Here is a 19,862-nt window from a genome sequence, read left to right on the forward strand (position 1 = left end):
GTATGTTCTCCATCAGATCTTCCAGACAATATAATTCTATTTGTTCACAGATTTGGTTCTACACTAACTCCATATTTGAGAATGCTGGCGTCCCTTTGGCTGAAGTACCGTACACAACGGTGGGCACAGGTGCAATTGAGATAATTGCCGGTCTGATTGGGGTAGGTGTTAACGTTTACTTAAAATTCTATTCAAAGCCCATCTAAAATCATGAATTGTGCTTGATGTTCTGTAGGTACAAATATTATAATGTTATGTCTATTTCTTGACTTCAAGCTTGGTATGCATGAGAAACAGAAAAGATAAGCGCTGCTAGCAGGGGTGGATTGAGAACTTCAAATGGCCCTGGAAGAAACCCAAACAGGGCCTCATGTTATAGGCAGGTCCAAATTACTAGCAGAGGGGGCCAACACAAGTATTACCTGATGGTAGATCTGTGCTTCGAGATTTCATCCATTCATTAATTGTCTCTGTAAGCCTGGATGAGCTGAGCGCAGTTCACAATTGCACCAGCTCTGCTCGTTATTGCACCAAAAGGGTATCAAAGGCGGGTGATTAACTTAGAAGAGACGCCGAAGCCGCCTGCTGATGTCACAGGCACTAGTACCACCTCCACACTACACAGCCACACTGCCTTCTATAATAAAAAGGTCATTCACCACATCCAGCCACCAGTTGCTGCCTGGACTTCCAGAACCACTGGGACAGCGGGGTCTGTAGTAAATGCTCCATCTTGCATCAACCCTAAGTCAGTGGCAGTGAGCTCAATGGAGTGCAGAGTGTGTCTAATCATTTTCTCAGGTGTTGATATCAGCCTTGCCTGACCACACCGGCCCTTGACCTGAATGGCCTACAGGGATTTCTCCCTGTAGAGTCTAAGACCAATCCACCTCAGACTACTAGTGTACTGCAATCATGATCTGAGCCCAATAGGGCACATATTTAAAGAACCATTCCTCTTTAACAATAAAATGGAAAAAAAAAAAGGCTACAAGTACTGTAAGTCATTGATTTGTTTTTTAGCCTTTTGGTACATTTTTAAAATTGTACTAATTTCTATGAAATATAATAGTTATGCTGCAGTGAGCGTGAGGGTGCACTAACTTCAGTGGGGTCAACGGTGGTGGCTACTTGGGCTAGGGTGGCTACTCGTGCAGCAAAAGGATTGCAATAGAACAATAATAATAGTAATTATTGGGAAATTATAGTACCAGTGTTTCTAATGGTGCAATGTGCTACACAGCTCTGCTACATGCACGTCATGCACACACACAGCTGTGGTATATGACATGGGCGTCTGACTGACACACACAGCTGTGCTACATGCCATGCACCTGACAGACACAACTCTGCTACATGGCATGCGTGACACAGAAACAGCTCTGCTACAAGTCTTGTGCGTCACAGACAAAGCTCTTCTACATTATATGCGCGTGACAGACACAGCTTTGCCACAGTACATGCACATGTTACAAACTCAGCTCTAGTAAATGACATGTGCATCACAAACACAGCTTTGCACATGACATGCGCATGGTACAAACACAGCTTTGCTACATTATATGCCAGTGACAGACACAGCTGTGCTACATGACATGCGCCTGACAGACATCAAATGCGCATGGTACAAACACAGCTCTTCTACATCATATGTGCGTGACAGACATAGCTGTGCCAAAGTACATGCGCATGTTACAAACTCAGCTCTGCTACATAACGTGCACGTCACAAACACAGCTGTGCCACAGTACATGCACATGTTACAAACACAGCTCTGCTACATGACATACATCCATGCTGACTATACAAATTACACGCACAGCATATTAGATAAACAGCCACTCGCAGCTCTACTACATCCATCCTGATTCCCACACATGACACACACAGCTCCTGGATACAGTGCTTTGCCCCTGGTCATGTGATCCCTGACTCCACCCACACAGGTGATCACATGATGGGGACATCATCACAGGTCCTGGTAGTTTGTTGGCTTATCTAGTATACAGTACTACCAAACTCCAGAATGGCTCCTCCCACAGTAGTGATATCACCACAAGTCCTTTAGCCTGCCAGATCTCTGTGGTGGCGGTAGGTTGGTGTCTCCTGTCAGGACTGCTGATCTGTGGTAGCGGTAGGTCGGTGTCTCCTGTCAGGACCGCTGATCTGTGATAGCAGTAGGTTGGTGTCTCCTGTCAGGACCCATGATCTGTGGTGGCGTAGGTTAGATGTTTGCTATCAGGACTGCTGGTCTGTGGTGGCGATAGGTTGGTGTCTCCTGTCAGGACCGCTGATCAGTGGTGGCGGTAAGTCAGTGTCTTCTGTCAGGACCGCTGATCTGTGGTGGCCGTAGGTTAATGTCTCCTGTCAAGACCACTAATCTGTGGTGGCGGTAAGTCAATGTCTCCTGTCGGGGCCGTTGTTCTGTGATGGCGGTAGGTTGGTGTCTCCTGTCGGGACTGCTGATCTGTGATGGTGGTAGGTTAGTGTCTCCCGTCAGGACCACTGATCTGTGGTGGCGATAGGTTGGTGTCTCCTGTCAGGACCGCTGATCTGTGGTGGCAGGAGGTCAGTGTCTCCTGTCAGGAACACTAATCTGTGGTGGCAGTAAGTCAGTGTCTTCTGTCAGGACCGCTGATCTGTGGTGGCCGTAGGTTGATGTCTCCTATCAATACCGCTAATCTGTGGTGGCGGTAAGTCAGTGTCTCCTGTCGGGGCCGCTGTTCTGTGATGGCGGTAGGTCAGTGTCTCCTGTCAGAACCGCTGATCTGTGATGGCGGTAGGTTAGTGTCTTCTATCAGGACCGCTGATCTGTGGTTGCGATAGGTTGGTGTCTCCTGTCAGGACCACTGATCTGTGGTGGCAGTAGGTCGGTGTCTCCTGTCAGGACCACTGATCTGTGGTGGCAGTAGGTCGGTGTCTCCTGTCAGGACCACTAATCTGTGGTGGCGGTAAGTCAATGTCTCCTGTCGGGGACCGCTGTTCTATGATGGCGGTAGGTCGGTGTCTCCTGTCAGGACTGCTGATCTGTGATGGCGATAGGTTGGTGTCTCCTGTCAGGACCGCTGACTGTGGTGGCAGTAGGTCGGTGTCTCCTGTCAGGACCACTAATCTGTGGTGGCGGTAAGTCACTGTCTCTTGTCGGGACCACTGATCTGTGATGGCGGTAAGTCAGTGTCTCCTGTCGGGGCCGCTGATCTGTGAAGGCGGTAGGTTGGTGTCTGCTGTAAGTACCTCTGAGTTGTGTCTGACATAGCGGCTGTGTTAGGACCTGCTATGACTGCTGTCCAGTCCTTCACCCCTGATGGACAAGTATTTGTGTCGTAATTGTGACTATTTTCAAATATTTGGAGGTATTTTTGTAGGAACAGCACAAATGTGTAGATTGTCAGGACAAATGCCATTGTCAATACCCTGTTTCCCCGAAAATAAGACGCGTCTTATATAATTTTTGCTCCCAAATATGCGCTATGTCTTATTTTCAGCGGGTGTCTTATTTCGCCATGGCAAATCCATCTGTGGCCGCTAATCCCTCAATTGGCCAGCTTTGTGGACGAAATTTCTCAGAAATCTCGTCCACATGGGACAGCAAATCTGTCACGGCAAAGCTGGGAGAAGCCGGTGTTGTGGTGCGGATTCACCGGCCACAGAAACGGAAAAGCGTGCAGCCAGGTCGCTTCAAAACAAGTGGCTGAGTGCCGTGGGTTTTGAAGCAGCGCTTTCCCGGCGGAAATCTCGCTGTTTATCGCTGTGGCCAAACTGCGAGATTTCTGCTGGAAATACGCTCTGTGAGAACCCAGCCTTAAGAATCACACAGGGTGCCTGATTCACACACAGATCCATAAAATAAGGGCTGTAAAGTAACGTACCTGTCTGCAGACAGAAGGTCCTGGACCACTTGTAAGCAAGGATGGTATTGCAGCTTCTGGCCACCAGGGGGAGCTCATCACAGCAGACGTGTACAGCAGGAACAGAACGTGCAGTATGGACTTTTCCAGCCAGCAAGCGGAGCTTACAACAGCACACTCGTACAGCACAGCAGGGACAGGATAACAGCCGACTGTCTGCAGATCTACCTATACATCTGGAGGTAGGAGACAGCGGGGATGGCAGCAGGGGACAGGCCTCTTGACTTGCCAGCACACTTTACTATGCCTTACTATCGGGGGGGGGGGGGGCTTATATTTGGGACTTCTGCAAATTTCAGGGGGTGCCTTATTTTCAGGGGTGCCTTATTTTCGGGGAAACACGGTATGTAATGTTTTAGAGTTAAGCCTGAAGAAGAACCCTGCGTTGGTTCGGAAGCTCGCTATTATTACATCATGTATTTTTGTTAGCCATTAAAAGGTATCATATCTACAAGATTGCGTCGTTTCTCTTGCTGAGAACAATCACATGTTTTAGAGTATAATGGTTGTTTTGCAAAAGCAAATGGTTAATATTAATGCTGGAGCTTGTGTAATCAGAAATCTTGTGTGTAAGCAGTAAGCACCATTTCTCATAATATACATCAGTTTTGAGCACCATCTTGCAGTTGGAATTTAAAGCTAAAACTTTACCCTAACATTACTGTAACAAATTGAGAAGGTGTCTTGCTGTATAGCTGCCACTTTATTTTTTGCCATATCTCTATGGTCCTAGTGTGTATCCGTTCTATTAGGACCACAAATTACATTTGATCCAGACAAGATGTTTTCTGTCCAGCTGGGACATTATACAGTGACACACGTTGCCTCTAGTGCCCCACTGTAAAGACATTTATACCACCCAATATACCTTTTGCAATGGCTGTCTGGATAGAAAAGCCCGACATGGGCCATAAGGACACTCCTTTGGCCTCTGTTGGGTGAATGGTGCCCTGCGGATACATTTAACATATTAGTCCAGAGCTCTTCCGGGTGTATATGCAAAACAAAGGACTCATTTCACACAGAGCCTCACACAAACACTACATTTCCACAGTAGTCAAAAAGGAGTAAAACTTTTCCATTTTATTTAAAAAGGAAGCTTTAGCATGAATTCCAACTGACACCGGAGATAATTTTGAAGGCTAGGTCAGAAGAATTGTTCCTGTTGACTTCATCATAAAAAGATCCTTCTAATTACCAATCAAAGACTTTGCTCACACAGTGCTATCTCGTTGCAGTGTTTGCATGCATATTACCTAAGTTTCTGACAGATATAGTATGAAAACTATGGCCAATCGCAGGATCCCAAACTAGTTGTAGCTTGTGGTCACTGTGACCAGCCCTACCGCCCCCTTCCCAACAGGTGGACATCAGTGGCCTATTCTAGCAAATACCTGCAATGTCTTGTTTGGTGATGTGCTGTGACTATGGAAAGAGAAGAGATCTATTCAAATCTATACTGCTTATAGATAAAGGGGGAGGTTAACTTGAGGTGTCCCCATCTTTCTTACGGCCCTACCGTTTGTGCATTGGTTGCATTTGTATTGCATGTATACATGCAATACTTCTGTATCATTAACACACTACACAGGGGTGTAGCCATAGTGGGTACAGAGGTAGCAGTTGCACATAGACCTTAGTTCCCCAAATTCTCCATGGTGGATGGTGAAGGGCCCTGTTATAACTTTTTTATTGGACTCCAAGAACTTCAAGTTATGCCTCTATGTAGTGCCGGATAAAACCCTGTAGAGGCCCCTAGGCCATTGAAATGTCCAAGCTTCTCCTTGCAAATTATCTGCTGATACATTTTTAATTTTACCAACCAACAATTTTAATAAACCATTTACAATGTTAATGTTGGGTATATTTACTTGTCGTGTTCTCGATGCTTCTACTCACGAATATTCTACTAGGATCTGAAGTCAACGAAAATGCCCTAGTTGCCGTAAGAAAGCAAAAAAAATAATACCTCATCTAACAAGTGCTGTCATCTCTGGCGCGGGTCTTTCTTCAGTCTACTGTCAGCCCTACGACTACTCATCTTCAGTCTTCTGTCAGCCCTTCATGGATTGGAGGATCAAAATCCCTGCCTCCAGGAAGGGCTGGCAGTTATTGGTTCATGAGTGCCGGGGGCTCAGCCAATCAGAGTTGGCGCTCAATGAACCAATCACAGCCGTTCATTCATTCATTGATTGAATGGCTGTGATTGGTTCATCAAGCACTGGCTCTGATTGACTAAGCCAACGTGTTCATGAATCAATCACAGCCAGCCCTTCCTGGAGGCAGGACTTGTTTTTTGCATGATAAGCTGTAGCTTTTATTGGTACCATTTTGGTGTACCTACAGCTTTTTTGATTACTTTAAGGGCAAAGTCAGACGAGTGACTTTTTTTGTGCGCACTTACACTACCGTTCAAAAGTTTGGGGTCACATTGAAATGTCCTTATTTTTGAAGGAAAAGCACTGTACTTTTCAATGAAGATAACTTTAAACTAGTCCTAACTTTAAACAAATGCACTCTATACATTGCTAATGTGGTAAATGACTATTCTAGCTGCAAATGTCTGGTTTTTTGTGCAATATCTACAAAGGTGTATAGAGGCCCATTTCCAGCAACTATCACTCCAGTGTTCTAATGGTACAATGTGTTTGCTCATTGGCTCAGAAGGCTAATTGATGATTAGAAAACCCTTGTGCAATCATGTTCACACATCTGAAAACAGTCTAGCTCTTTACAGAAGCTACAAAACTGACCTTCCTGTGAGCAGATTGAGTTTCTGGAGCATCACATTTGTGGGGTCAATTAAACGCTCAAAATGGCCAGAAAAAGAGAACTTTCATCTGAAACTCGACAGTCTATTCTTGTTCTTAGAAATGAAGGCTATTCCATGCGAGAAATTGCTAAGAAATTGAAGATTTCCTACAACGGTGTGTACTACTCCCTTCAGAGGACAGCACAAACAGGCTCTAACCAGAGTAGAAAAAGAAGTGGGAGGCCGCGTTGCACAACTAAGCAAGAAGATAAGCACATTAGAGTCTCTAGTTTGAGAAACAGACGCCTCACAGGTACCCAACTGGCATCTTCATTAAATAGTACCCGCAAAACACCAGTGTCAACATCTACAGTGAAGAGGCGGCTGTGGGATTTTGGGCTTCAGGGCAGAGTGGCAAAGAAAAAGCCATATCTGAGACTGGCCAATAAAAGAAAAAGATTAAGATGGGCAAAAGAACACAGACATTGGACAGAGGAAGACTGGAAAAAAGTGTTGTGGACGGATGAATCCAAGTTTGAGGTGTTTGGATCACAAAGAAGAACGTTTGTGAGACGCAGAACAAATGAAAAGATGCTGGAAGAATGCCTGACGCCATCTGTTAAGCATGGTGGAGGTAATGTGATGGTCTGGGGTTGCTTTGGTGCTGGTAAGGTGGGAGATTTGTACAGGGTAAAAGGGATTCTGAATAAGGAAGGCTATCACTCCATTTTGCAACGCCATGCCATACCCAGTGGACAGCGCTTGATTGGAACCAATTTCATCCTACAACAGGACAATGACCCTAAACACACCTCCAAATTGTGCAAGAACTATTTACAGCAGAAGCAGGCAGCTGGTATTCTATCGGTAATGGAGTGGCCAGCGCAGTCACCAGATCTGAACCCCATTGAGCTGTTGTGGGAGCAGCTTGACCGTATGGTACGCCAGAAGTGCCCATCCAACCAATCCAACTTGTGGGAGATGCTTCTAGAAGCGTGGGGTGCAATTTCTCAAGCTTACCTCAACAAATTAACAGCTAGAATGTCAAAGGTGTGCAATGCTGTAATTGCTGCAAAAGGAGGATTCTTTGAAGAAAGCAAAGTTTGATGTAAAAACAATGTTATTTCAAATACAAATCATTATTTCTAACCTTGTCAATGTCTTGGCTCTATTGTCTATTCATTTCACAACGCATGGTGGTGAATAAGTGTGACTTTTCATGGAAAACACAAAATTGTTTGGGTGACCCCAAACTTTTGAACGGTAGTGTATGTGTGCACAAAAAATCACGTCTATTAGATCCATTGGTTCCGTATGCAATGTTCACATGTCCATTTTTTACAGGCACAAAATACTCAAACCTGCAAAAAATAGATCATGCGTGCATCAGGAAGGTCCAAGCTGCGCGTAACATCCTGTGATGTTACAGGGAGTCCCCTTATCACTGTCACAGTGTTTATTGATCACGGGACTGCAGTGGGAACAAAAGAATCCTCTGCCACAGCTGTCACAGCTGTGGCAGAGGACAGCGATGTGCTCCAATTGCTTTCAATGGGGCCGATACTGCTGACGCCCCATTGGAAGCAATGGGATGCAGGCAACCCCCGCAGTGATTTTCGGGGAAGGGCTTGAAGTATAAGTCCTTCCATGAAAATCATACCTAGCTGCTGGAAAAAAAAAAGTGTGTATATATATATATATATATATATATATATATATATATATATTACCTGTCCACCGCTGTCCAGCTTCGTCGCATCTTTTCCCCGGGAACTCTTCTGAAACACTATCTCCTAGCCGGGGATTTAAAAATCCCCGCCTCCTGAAAGTGCTGGGTCTGATTGGCTGAGCCCTGTGACTAATAAGAGGCAGTGCTCAGCCATTGAATGACAGCTGAGGGCTGCCTGTAATTGGTCACAGCGCCCAGCCAATCAAAGGCAGTGCTCAGCCATTCATTGAATTCAATGCAGGATGGCAAAGGCTCATTTTTGATCCCGCGCCATCCACAGGACATAAGTACCATGCACCCAGGACATAAACTTACGTCCTGTAGCGCTAAAGAGTTAAGCTGTTAATGTGTGAATTACATTAATACAATATTTTCTCTATAGTGTCTTAAATGCAAAGCTTTTGTTTGTTTGAGTTAATTCATTTTTTCCCTATCTTTTGGCAACAATTTACGAAAGCTTGATTGTAATTCTCTTTCAAGATCAAATCAATATTTTTTTGATCCGTTGTCGTGGGACCCTTAGGCCGGTGCCTACTTTGCTTATTTGGTAATTCAGCACTACCTCTGCGTGTTATACATAAACAAAAACCACAATATACCTCCTATACGGATATGAAGCATTGGAAGCTCTTCTTACTCCAGAAGTATATACTGTACATATTTAAGAAGTATACTCAACCAGATCCTTCAGAACTTGCTTATGATCATGTCACCTTTATACAATCCACCTAAAAACAAATTTATCATTAGTGCCCCAATAATGGTCTTAGAATCCTTTCCACGATGGACTTCAAAAGTGATGTGCGGAAACAAAGAAAACTGCAACTGAGCAGCACGAATGAGACAAGAAAACAGAGAAGGGTGTTGGCGATTATCCTTCCCTATAAACACAAAGAAAAATCGCCACCTAACAAGCTGATTGCTTTCATGTCGCTGTCTTGTCCCCTTTTGATCCTGTCCTCGACCTCCCCCCATCAGCCTCTCGTTCCAAACCATTTATAGTCTCCTTATCTGAGAGTTACCTCAGCGGAGAGCAAATTTATAACCGAGCACGCGTTCCATATTTTTAACCCAGGGCTGGCCTGTGCTACATAACACTAAATTAGATTTTTGACAATTAGAGAGACTAATGTGAGCCATCGGCTCCCAGGAGCAAAATCTCGCAGCACGGCCTTCCTTTAATAAACGCATCTCGGTGTAGAAGTGAAATCTAGAATCCCACTCCACCACCCTCTCTGCTTATTTACCCCTTTCTATCTTTCTCAAATCCCCCTCTTTATTCAGCTGTACTCTGACCCGCTAAATGGTCCTCGCCCTTGCCATCTACTATGGAGCAGTAATAAAAGTGCTTGAAGAGGTGCAGGAGGAATGGGTTTGCAGTAACCAGCTCACATTCACTCAGGCAGACTCATAGCTCTGTAAGTCTGATTGGTCCTGAGTGGAGACAGAAATGGCACCCGATGGACACTAGGAGATTGGTTATAAAATTACAAGCATTTGTTCTGCTGTCAATATTTTTTGCTGGTTTTGCTCAAAGCTTTTTTTTTTTTTTTTGCTTTCCTGCTTCTTGTTTTCCAGCAGGGAGAAGGAAAGTTGAAGCTAATGCAGCGCTGAGAAGATTCTTTGTTATGTGTTTTTTTTGTTTTTTTTTTAACACCCTTCAATATCTTTTCATCAATTTAGAAGATAGAATTTAGGTGGCAATGGCAATTTATTTTTTTATTTTTTTTAATCTAATCTGCTTTTGTAGCTTTCGTCTGTTTTTAGGCAGACGAAAAAAGATATTATTACTGCTATAAAAAGATGATGTAACGTTTATCACTTTTACATGAATTAGCACAGGACATAGCAACGTAACCTCTACAGCAATCAAAATATAATTACTAGAATGTAGTATTCTTCATTGACGATTAATTAAAACAAAATTAATTTTAAAGGATTAGGAAAACAATCGGTCACCAAATCAGATGTCCTCTGCCGTATGACCTATTAATGTTATGTTACATAAGAGGATTTGTTTTTTGGAAGGTGTAAATCAGAGTTCTGAACTTAATCCTATTGAGATGCTGTGGCATGGCCTGAAGAGGGCTGGGCATACAAGGCATTCCAGAAATATTGATGAACTGAAACACCTTTGCATGGAGGCATGGTCCAAAATTGCTCCTCAACATTGTGCAAAGCTTATTTTCAGGGAATGTTTATGGAGGCGATTTATGGTAAACTAGGATCTACAGGTTATTATATTTAAGGGTTCACATAGTTTCCCTCCCCTGCAATATGGATGTCTTCTCAATTAAAAACATGAATGGTACACATGTTTATGTGTTTTTATTTTTATTTGATTGCATTTGTCTATACTGTTTTACTTGCATAACAATTAAACCACATTTAATTAGTAATCATTGCAGAAATTCAGGTAATTCTAAGGGTTCGCTTATTTTTCTTACAACTTTATTGGCCATTTCAGTATTTCCTATAATGGAATGTTATGGTGAATCTTTGGTTATAAGGGCTCCTTCACACAGGTGCTGCAACTCTCGGACACCCGCGTCGAGGCCAAAAATCGCATGAACAAGAGGCAGCTGCGACCAACTTGCATCTCTTGTTTTGTTGTCCGTTCAGATGGCTGGGGAATACCATTGGGCAGGGGGAGAGTGTTTAGATCTGCTAAACTTCCTCCCCTCTCCGCCCCTTGCCGGCTGCTGGCAAAGGGAGGGGGCGGGAGTTAGCTTGCTAAACTTCCACCCATTAATGGCAAGGGGACGGGGCACACAGTGCGGGAGCTAATGTGCTAATCTCCCACCCCTCCCTTTGCTGGCAAGGAGGGCAGAGAGGGAGGGAGTTTAGCAGCGGCTCTGCTAAACTCCCCCCACATCCATTTTACGGTAGTACCCATAGGAGTCTATGGGACTGGCCGCCGTATTCTGGCAAAAGATAGGACCAGATCTATCTTTTCCGGTCCCGCATAAAAGCAGCCGGCCAGACGATTTTACACCCCCAAAAATCACCCATCTGAATAAGCGCATTGGAATCCAATGCTTCAGTTGGTCGCGATTTTCAGCCAGCGTGTTATCGCGGCAAAATTGCCATGATAAAACGCGTGTGTGAGTAAAGCCTAAGACCCAGCAGATATTTATGACATTGAAGGGGTCATTTCACAAAGTTGACTGAGCAATCTGCTGTTATTGCTGGAGGAAGCCAAAATCAGCTTTGTGGAAGTCTCTACATTCTGGCTAACAGAGAAGAATATCAAGTTTGACCCCTTCTTTTAAAATCAGGACGTAATGAAATGGGTTGTCTTCATAAGACACCGCCTTTAGTATGTATAAAGATACAGTTAATGAATGAAACAGCTCTCCTTACATTGGTGCGCACAAAACCGCGCACCCACGTATGTGGTAAAACATGCATGAATGCAGGTCCGTGCAAGATCACGTTCAATGGGGCCATGGCGGCTACCAGCTGGCGCGTTGAAAGCAATAGGATGCCCCCACCTCTGCAGTGTTTTTCAGGGAAGAGCTTGAAATATAAGCCCCTCCCTGAAAATCAGCCATGGTTTGTGTTAAAAAAAAATATATATATTCATCTCTCCGCCGCTGTGGGGAGTAAAGAATCCCCTGCCACAGCTGTAGCAGAGGAATTCATCATCTCAATGGGGAGGCCCCTTGTCACTGTACACTGTGACAGCACTGTCACAGTGTTCAGTGACAAGGGGACTCACCACGAGGCTGAAGAATTCCCCTGTCACAGCTGCAACAGCTATGGCAGAGGATCACAATGTTCTCCCATTGCTTTAAATGGGACCGACGCTTCTGCAGTCCCATTGAATGCAATGGGCTGCCGGCAAGCCCTGCAGGGATTTTCGGGGAGGGGCTTTAACTATAAGCCCTTCCATGAAAATCATCCCTAGAATGTGTTAAAAATATATAATCACCTCACCTCAGCTGCCGGGGCTCAGGCGCATCCAGCCTGTCTTCTCCCTGAGGGGAGTTGAGTATATATTTTTTATTTTTAACAAATTCTAGGGATGATTTTTAGCAAAAGCCTTATATTTAAAGGTCTTTCTCTGAAATCCCTGCAGGACTTGGCGGCAGCCCATTGCTTTCAATGGGACTGAAGAAGCACTGGTCCCATCGAAAGCAATGGGAGAACATCGCGATCCTCTGCCACTGCTGTGACAGCTGTGGCAGGGGATTCTTTACTCCCCACGGGGAGTCCCCTTGTCACTGAACAGTGTGACAGTGCTGTCACAGTGTTCAGTGACAAGAAAACTTCCCGCGGGGAATATTTACAGGCACCATGGACCTATGGTGCACGCATATCCTATCTTTTACAGGTGCGCGTGTTTGCACGCTTGTAAAACATAGACATGTGAACACACCACAGGGAACCAATGGTTCTAATAGACGTGTGGTTATGTGCGCACGTATGTACGCACATAAGCACGCTCGTCTGAATCCACCCTAAGGATGAAGTAAACTATCTACAGATGGGTTTCACTAATAACCCGTGTCATGTTTCAAGACTCTTTGAATGCTCAGAATTAGGACAGCTACCTATAGATGGCACTAAAGAGATGTTTTTCTTCTTCTGGAGGAGGACTGATTTGCATACCTCTTCCCAGACAGCATTTCCTTAAAGACTCCTTACTTGCAGAATCACTACCTTCCAAGAGGTTGTAATCTTAATATGAAACATAGAAAACAGACTGCTCAAAAAATAAAATGAACCCTTTATTTACCTATGCATTTTTGAGCATTATTTAATGACATTTTTTCTATATTTGCAGTGTTTTACAGTGGAGAAGGTGGGAAGACGGCCGCTTATCATTGGTGGATTTAGTTTTATGGGATTTTGTTGTGCGGGAATTACTGTAGCACTTGTATTTCAGGTGAGTAATGACTGGACAGAAGTAGGAGGTGACCTTGACACAGGCCACCTGCTGAATATACTGTGTAGTAGAACTAATGAACCCTCAGAAGTGACCAAAATAAAATGAGATTGATTACAATTAGTGTTGCTCGTCGTGATTGGCCGGGTGATAAAATTGGGCCGAATTTTGCAAAATTGAATTGTGTCATCCTGATTTTTAGCAAAAATCGCTGGAAAATAATTTTTTCAATAAAGAGAGAGGTAGGTTGAGGTGTATGTGTGTGTGTGCCCATGGACAGATTTGAACCTAGAACTTCAGTAATGCAAAGTAGTAGTACTAACAACTGAATCACCACACCTGTACTTTCTGCTCCAGAGGAGAAAGAGAAAAGCCAAAACATACTCATCTATATATATAAAATTGAATGAATGCGTGTGTGTCTGTCTGCGTGTGTGTCTGTCTGTCTGTTTGTCCTTTATGAGCTACTACACCATTCACCCGATCGCCATGAAACTTTGGGAAGTTGTTGAGTACACTCCTGGGAAGATTACTGGCATAGCACATTTATGCTACGATAAATGGCGCGCGTGCGTGCGTCGTCGACAGTTACAACCCCCCACGTAGATCGTTCGATTTCCATCATTGCCACTAATTCTCTCACTTCCCGATGTTGTAGAAACATGAAATTTGGCACGAGCATTGTTTATGTCATGAATAGGAAAAGGTAATGGGTCCCAACTCGATTATTCAATTCTAAGCGCCAAAGAATTAGCGTCCAAATTTTACGTACGGAATCTAATTTTCTCGCTTCTCAATGTCATAGAAACTTGAAATTTGGCACAAGCATTGATTATGTCATAAATAAGAAAAGTTAATGGGTCCCAACTCGATTATTCAATTGTAAGCGCCAAAGAATTAGCGTCCAAATTTTACGTACGGAATCTAATTTTCTCGCTTCCCAATGTCATAGAAACTTGAAATTTGGCACGAGCATTGATTATGTCATAAATAGGAAAAGGTAATGGGTCCCAACTCCATTATTCAATTCTATGCGCAAAAGAATTAGCGTCCAAATTTTATGTACGGAATGTAATTTTCTCGCTTCCCAATGTCATAGAAACTTGAAATTTGGCACGGGCATTGAATATGTCATAAATAGGAAACGCTAATGGGTCCCAACTCGATTATTCAATTCTATGCGCAAAAGAATTAGCGTCCAATTTTTACGTACGAAATGTTATTTTCTCACATAGAAACCTTAAATTTGGCACGGGCATTGAATATGTCATAAATAGGAAAAGCTAATGGGTCCCAAGTCGATTATTCAATTCTAAGCGCAAAACAATTAGCGTCCAAATTTTACGTACGGAATCTAATTCTCTCACTTCCTGATATATATAAATGAATGTCTGTCTGTCCTTTATGCATTACTACACCATTCATCCAATTGCCATGAGACTTTGGGAAGTTGTTGAGTACACTCCTGGGAAGGTTACTGGCATAGTACAACTATCCTACGATAGGTGGCATGCGTACGAGCATCGTCGACAGTTATGCCCCCCAGACAAAGATCGTTTGATTTCCATCTCAAGCACGAAAGCAAAAGGCATTACGAGCAACGGGATGAGTGTTCAACCAGAAAATGATGCATCCACCGAACGTTTCGCAAGACAATTGCTGGATATTGAGAATGCTGAAGTAACATGAAAGCTGTGCTGTGATTGGTTGCTATTTCTTATACTGCTGAGGTAACATGAAAGCTGTGCTGTGATTGGTGGCTACTTCTTATACTACTGAGGTTGCATGAAAGCTGTGCTGCGATTCGTTGTTATATATTATACCACTGAGGTAACATGAAAGCTGCGCTGTGATTGGTTGCTATATATAATACCGCAGAGGTAACATGAAAGCTGCGCTGTGATTGGTTGCTATTTTTTATATTGCTGAGGCAGAATAAAAGTTGCGCTGTGATTGGTTGTTATTTCTCTTACTGCTGAGGTAACATGAAAGCTGCGCTGTGATTGGTTGTTATATTTTATACTGCTAAGGTAACATGAAAGCTGCGCTGTGATTGGTTGTTATATATTATACCACTGAGGTAACATGAAAGCTGCGCTGTGATTGGTTGTTATCTAGATATTTAAAAACGAATGAATGTATGTCTGTCTGTCTTCGCAGCAACGCGCGACGGGTAAGCTAGTTGAGAATAAAAACACAATTCAGCAGATTGAACTTGGCACTGCTGGCTTGAAGTGCTGGGGTTCAAATCTGTCTAATGGCACCATCTGGATGGTGTTTTTATGTTCTCTTTGTGTTTATTTTTGCTGTTCTCCCCCTCTAGAGTAGAAAGGACAGGTGTGGTGGCTCAGTTGTTATAACTCCGGGTCATAGAGTAGATGACACAGCATGCCTCAAGTACCACCACCTTCTCTTCCTCCCAGTCGTAGACACACAGCAGTCAGTCTGTACCAGTCAGCCGTGAATATCTACCCTCTACTGCGCCCACACTCTCTGAAGCAGTCCACATGGATCAGTCTGAGGAGCTTTTTGGTCATTCAGTGTAATGGATGTCAATGGAGCAGACCAAACAAGCAGAGGCAGAAGACCAAGACATTGAATGCACTGATGCCCAACCATTTTTTTTTCTCCAAAGAGGAAGATTATGGTGGGTGCGTGCGCATGGTCAGACCTCCACAGGCAATGTATACTCAGAGGGATGCGGTAACAGAGGTGCCAGCTTCCAGTGCTCACTGTAACAGAGTCCAATCAAGAGGAAAAGGACAATTAAGAGAGATGCAAAGATAATGAGATGCTTGACCCAACATGGATAGACAGGAAGAGTCATGATAGCAGCTCACGTGGGGAAAGGGGGTTGAGATGGACATTGTTGCCACCACCCTCTCCTAATACTAGTCTCAGCAGCAGCATCAACATCAGGTCCACAGCTAGGTCTGCAGCCCATGCAGCACTTTGCATGGTTTTTTTACGTTATATGAAAGTCATAATAATTACAAAATTATGTTGCATTCATTGAGTTTTTACATTCTCTCTTTTAATACGTCCTGTTTACAGATGAGATAACCTTGGGAGTGACAATCAATAATGGGGAGCATTTGGAAACAAGGGGGCAAATAACTTTTTTTTATAATACTGTAGGTTTATATTAATATTTCCAGCAATGTCCTGACATACAGCTATTGGGATTTAAGAGAAGGAGCACTTGAGAAGAGCAATCTAGGAGATTGAGAGAGGAGCGATGTCATCCTAGTGGCTGACTGCACGTTGTAACAGGTCCTCTCCGCTCTCCATTCATAGCATACAGTAAACGACACCTGTAGTTTCTGATTGGAGCCCAGAGAGCATCAGTGGGGAATATGAATTCCATTTTCCATTTAAAACTGCTTTGTCTCATAAAGGGAGTGAATCGGGTAATAGCCATATCAGTGGGAATTGGTGAAGATGCAATTCATTAATATTTTAAAGGGGTTTAGTTACAATTCCAAGCAGTCGAATTCTAATTGTACGGTATATGTTTCATAGTATTCAAAGCATTGCAAACATACACACACAAGGCAAGTCTAACAATAAGTATTCAGCGTGCTAAGCCATATAAGTGTGGGTTCAGAAAATAATTTTGGATTTAGAACATTAACTCTTTCCAAACCACTGTCTGACGTCTAAAGACATTGTAATTGAGGGCTATACAGCTCTAATGTTGGAAGACGTCCGTCAGGGTATTCTTACTGTAGATTATTGGCTGCTGTGTTGTCGGGGGCCTCTCCAGCATGTCCGATTCCGCAGTACTGGCTCTAGCCAGCAGATGGCGCCATTGTATAAAGGCAGAAAGAGAAAGCCCCCTCCTAGGAAACCCTGAATTCAAAATTGGATTGCAAAGGGTTAAGAATGAAGAGGTTTGTCAAACCATGGTATTGAACTGCCATACTAAATACTGACTGTGGACAGGGGAGGCACTGTTGCTGGAAAAAATCTTACAAATTCTGAGACTGAAAAGTATGAAACCTAAGCAAAGGAAATGAACATTGTTTTTTCTGTCCTCTTGCAGGCACGGATTCCTTGGATGCGATATGCTAGTGTGATTTTTGTGATCGGAATCATTGCAGGTTTCTGTATAGGGCCTGGTAAGTGTTACTTACAGATCTAAAAACATTTATCATCTTCTACATTTAAGTATTTTTTTTTTATATGTATGAACCATTTAAAAAAGGTAGCCTTTCAAGTTCTTAATCAAGGGCAGATAAGTACTTTCCAGTAGTCCGCCTCTTCAGCTGAAATTGCCCGCCCCATGCAAGTAAGTTTTCAGTATGATATTGTCAGTGGAAAGGTTTTTCTTCTGTACGGATGACAGTCACTGATCAGCTGATCATTTTTCATCAGTCATCAAACCTAGTGATGAGTGAACTTCTGAAAAGTTTGTTTTGGCCAGTTCACCGAACTTTTACAAAAAGTTCGGTTTGGTCCAAATGAGTTCGAACGGAACCAGAAATTCACCAAAACTCCTAAAACTGATGTATAACACTGTCTAAGAGCCATGAAAGGTTTTTATGGTGCTTAGATAGTGTTACGTACTATTGTTTAGAACTAGTGTTGAGCGAACCAGACCAGTAAAACCCTGTATCCGGTAAAACGTTGCAGAACTGAACTTTTAGTAAGGTTCAACCTAAAACAGTGTTCTACTGGTACACACAATGCTAATTAGTACCTAAGGGCCCTTTGATTTAGCCCAATAATCATTCAGATTCCCTCAATCCAGTATAACCAACTGATCGCCGAACAATAATTTGATCGCCTATCGTTCGTCATTCGGTTTATGCATGCATAAAAACTGAACAACAATCAGCCTGTGTAAACAGGCAGTCATTCATCTGGACTGCTCCACCTCCATTCATCATCGCTCCAGTGTAAAGTCCTGTGTAAAGGGACCCTTAGTGTCTTACATTAATTGACATCCTTGCGTCTGCATGACATAAGTGATACTTACTACTTGTCAGTTCTTCTTTGGTTCTTATTAATTGGTAGTTAATTGCTAACATTGTTGATAAACCTTATGTAAGCACAAAATAGTAATAAAAGCTGGATTCTACCTAAAATATGACTGTATTCCAGATCCTAGCATTTTACTAAGTGAATGCTGTATTTATTAGATATTCCAATACTTTATTAATTTTCATAAACCTGTTTTTTAAATTCATTACCTATTCACGGCCATCTCTTGATTTCTTCTTTCAGAGAGTAGACCCTTAAGCTAATTAACTCAGGCATCAATAATATTGACAGCAATTATAATGTCAAGGGCAGCAGTCAACTTGACAGTTTATTGATGAGGGAGGTGAACGAAAATTCTAACCATAATTAGGCCTCAAGCACAAAGCAGTCCCAAGCATATAGGACCTGGTTGGAGGAATGTGGAGCCCTTATGGAGCCATAAACACTCTGTCTTCCTGTATGATGCCCCTTCATGGCCCAGTATTACTGAAAAAAGTCTCCTCAAGAACCAATGCTACATCCATAACATGGAATCTGGTGTGTGTGCATGTGTTAAAGGGGTTGTCTTGCGGCAGCAAGTGGGGTTATACACTTCTGTATGGCCATATTAATGCACTTTGTAATGTACATCGTGCATTAAATATGAGCCATACAGAAGTTATTCACTTACCTTCCCTGCGCTGGCGTCCCCGTCTCCATGGCTCCGTCTAATTTCAGCGTCTAATCTCCCGATTAGACGCGCTTGCGCAGAAGGGTCTTCTGGCTTCTGTTCGGTCCGGCACGAGCGGCGTTCTGGCTCCACCCCTTCTACGCGTCATCACGTAGCTCCGCCCCATTACGTGTGCCGATTCCAGCCTCCTGATTGGCTGGAATCGGCACACGTGACGGGGCGGATCTATGCGATGATGCGTAGAAGGGGGCGGAGCCAGAACACCGCTCGTGCCGGACCGAACAGAAGCCAGAAGACCCTTCTGCGCAAGCGCGTCTAATCGGGAGATTAGACGCTGAAATTAGACGGAGCCATGGAGACGGGGACGCCAGCGCAGGGAAGGTAAGTGAATAACTTCTGTATGGCTCATATTTAATGCACGATGTACATTACAAAGTGCATTAATATGGCCATACAGAAGTGTATAACCCCACTTGCTGCCGTGAGACAACCCCTTTAAGCACTGAATATAAGCAACCTGAATGGTTAATATCTAGAGACATTCTTTCTATTTTTGTTTTCAGGGTAAAAATATATATACATTTTTTTTCTCCCCTCCCCTGTGCTTATTGTGATTGTCAAAGGTTAGAAAAATCAGTTTGCTTTGTTTCCGGAAACATTGCCACATCTATCCGTGGGTTGTTGTATCTGGTATTGTATCTCATTTTAATTCAAATGAATGGAGCTAAACTGCAATACCAAACACAGCCTGTGGACAGATATGGAGCTGTTTCTGGAAACACAGCAAATCCTTTTTTTCTAATCTTGGACAACCCCTTTAATACTATTAAGTATACACTTTATAAATTACTTACTTTTAAGATTCTGCCATGATCCCCTTTCTCCTGGACCCTGTCGTGTGGTGCAATGCTACAACAATTTCTCCT

At 43.3% G+C, this 19,862-nt stretch overlaps 1 protein-coding gene across 2 annotated transcripts in view; it reads left to right on the top strand.

Annotated features, from left to right (window-relative positions):
• LOC136626146 (solute carrier family 2, facilitated glucose transporter member 9-like) overlaps window positions 1-19,862 on the top strand; it is a 79,010-nt gene that overhangs the window by 45,555 nt on the left and 13,593 nt on the right. For both annotated transcript variants that reach the window (XM_066600950.1, XM_066600949.1), the window contains 3 exons: window positions 51-161; window positions 13,179-13,280; window positions 17,326-17,401. In XM_066600950.1, coding sequence (XP_066457047.1) covers window positions 51-161; window positions 13,179-13,280; window positions 17,326-17,401 — 289 coding nt within the window. The remainder of the gene's footprint in view (window positions 1-50; window positions 162-13,178; window positions 13,281-17,325; window positions 17,402-19,862) is intronic.

The sequence above is a fragment of the Eleutherodactylus coqui genome, chromosome 4, assembly GCF_035609145.1.
Source record: "Eleutherodactylus coqui strain aEleCoq1 chromosome 4, aEleCoq1.hap1, whole genome shotgun sequence".
Taxonomy (NCBI): domain Eukaryota; kingdom Metazoa; phylum Chordata; class Amphibia; order Anura; family Eleutherodactylidae; genus Eleutherodactylus; species Eleutherodactylus coqui.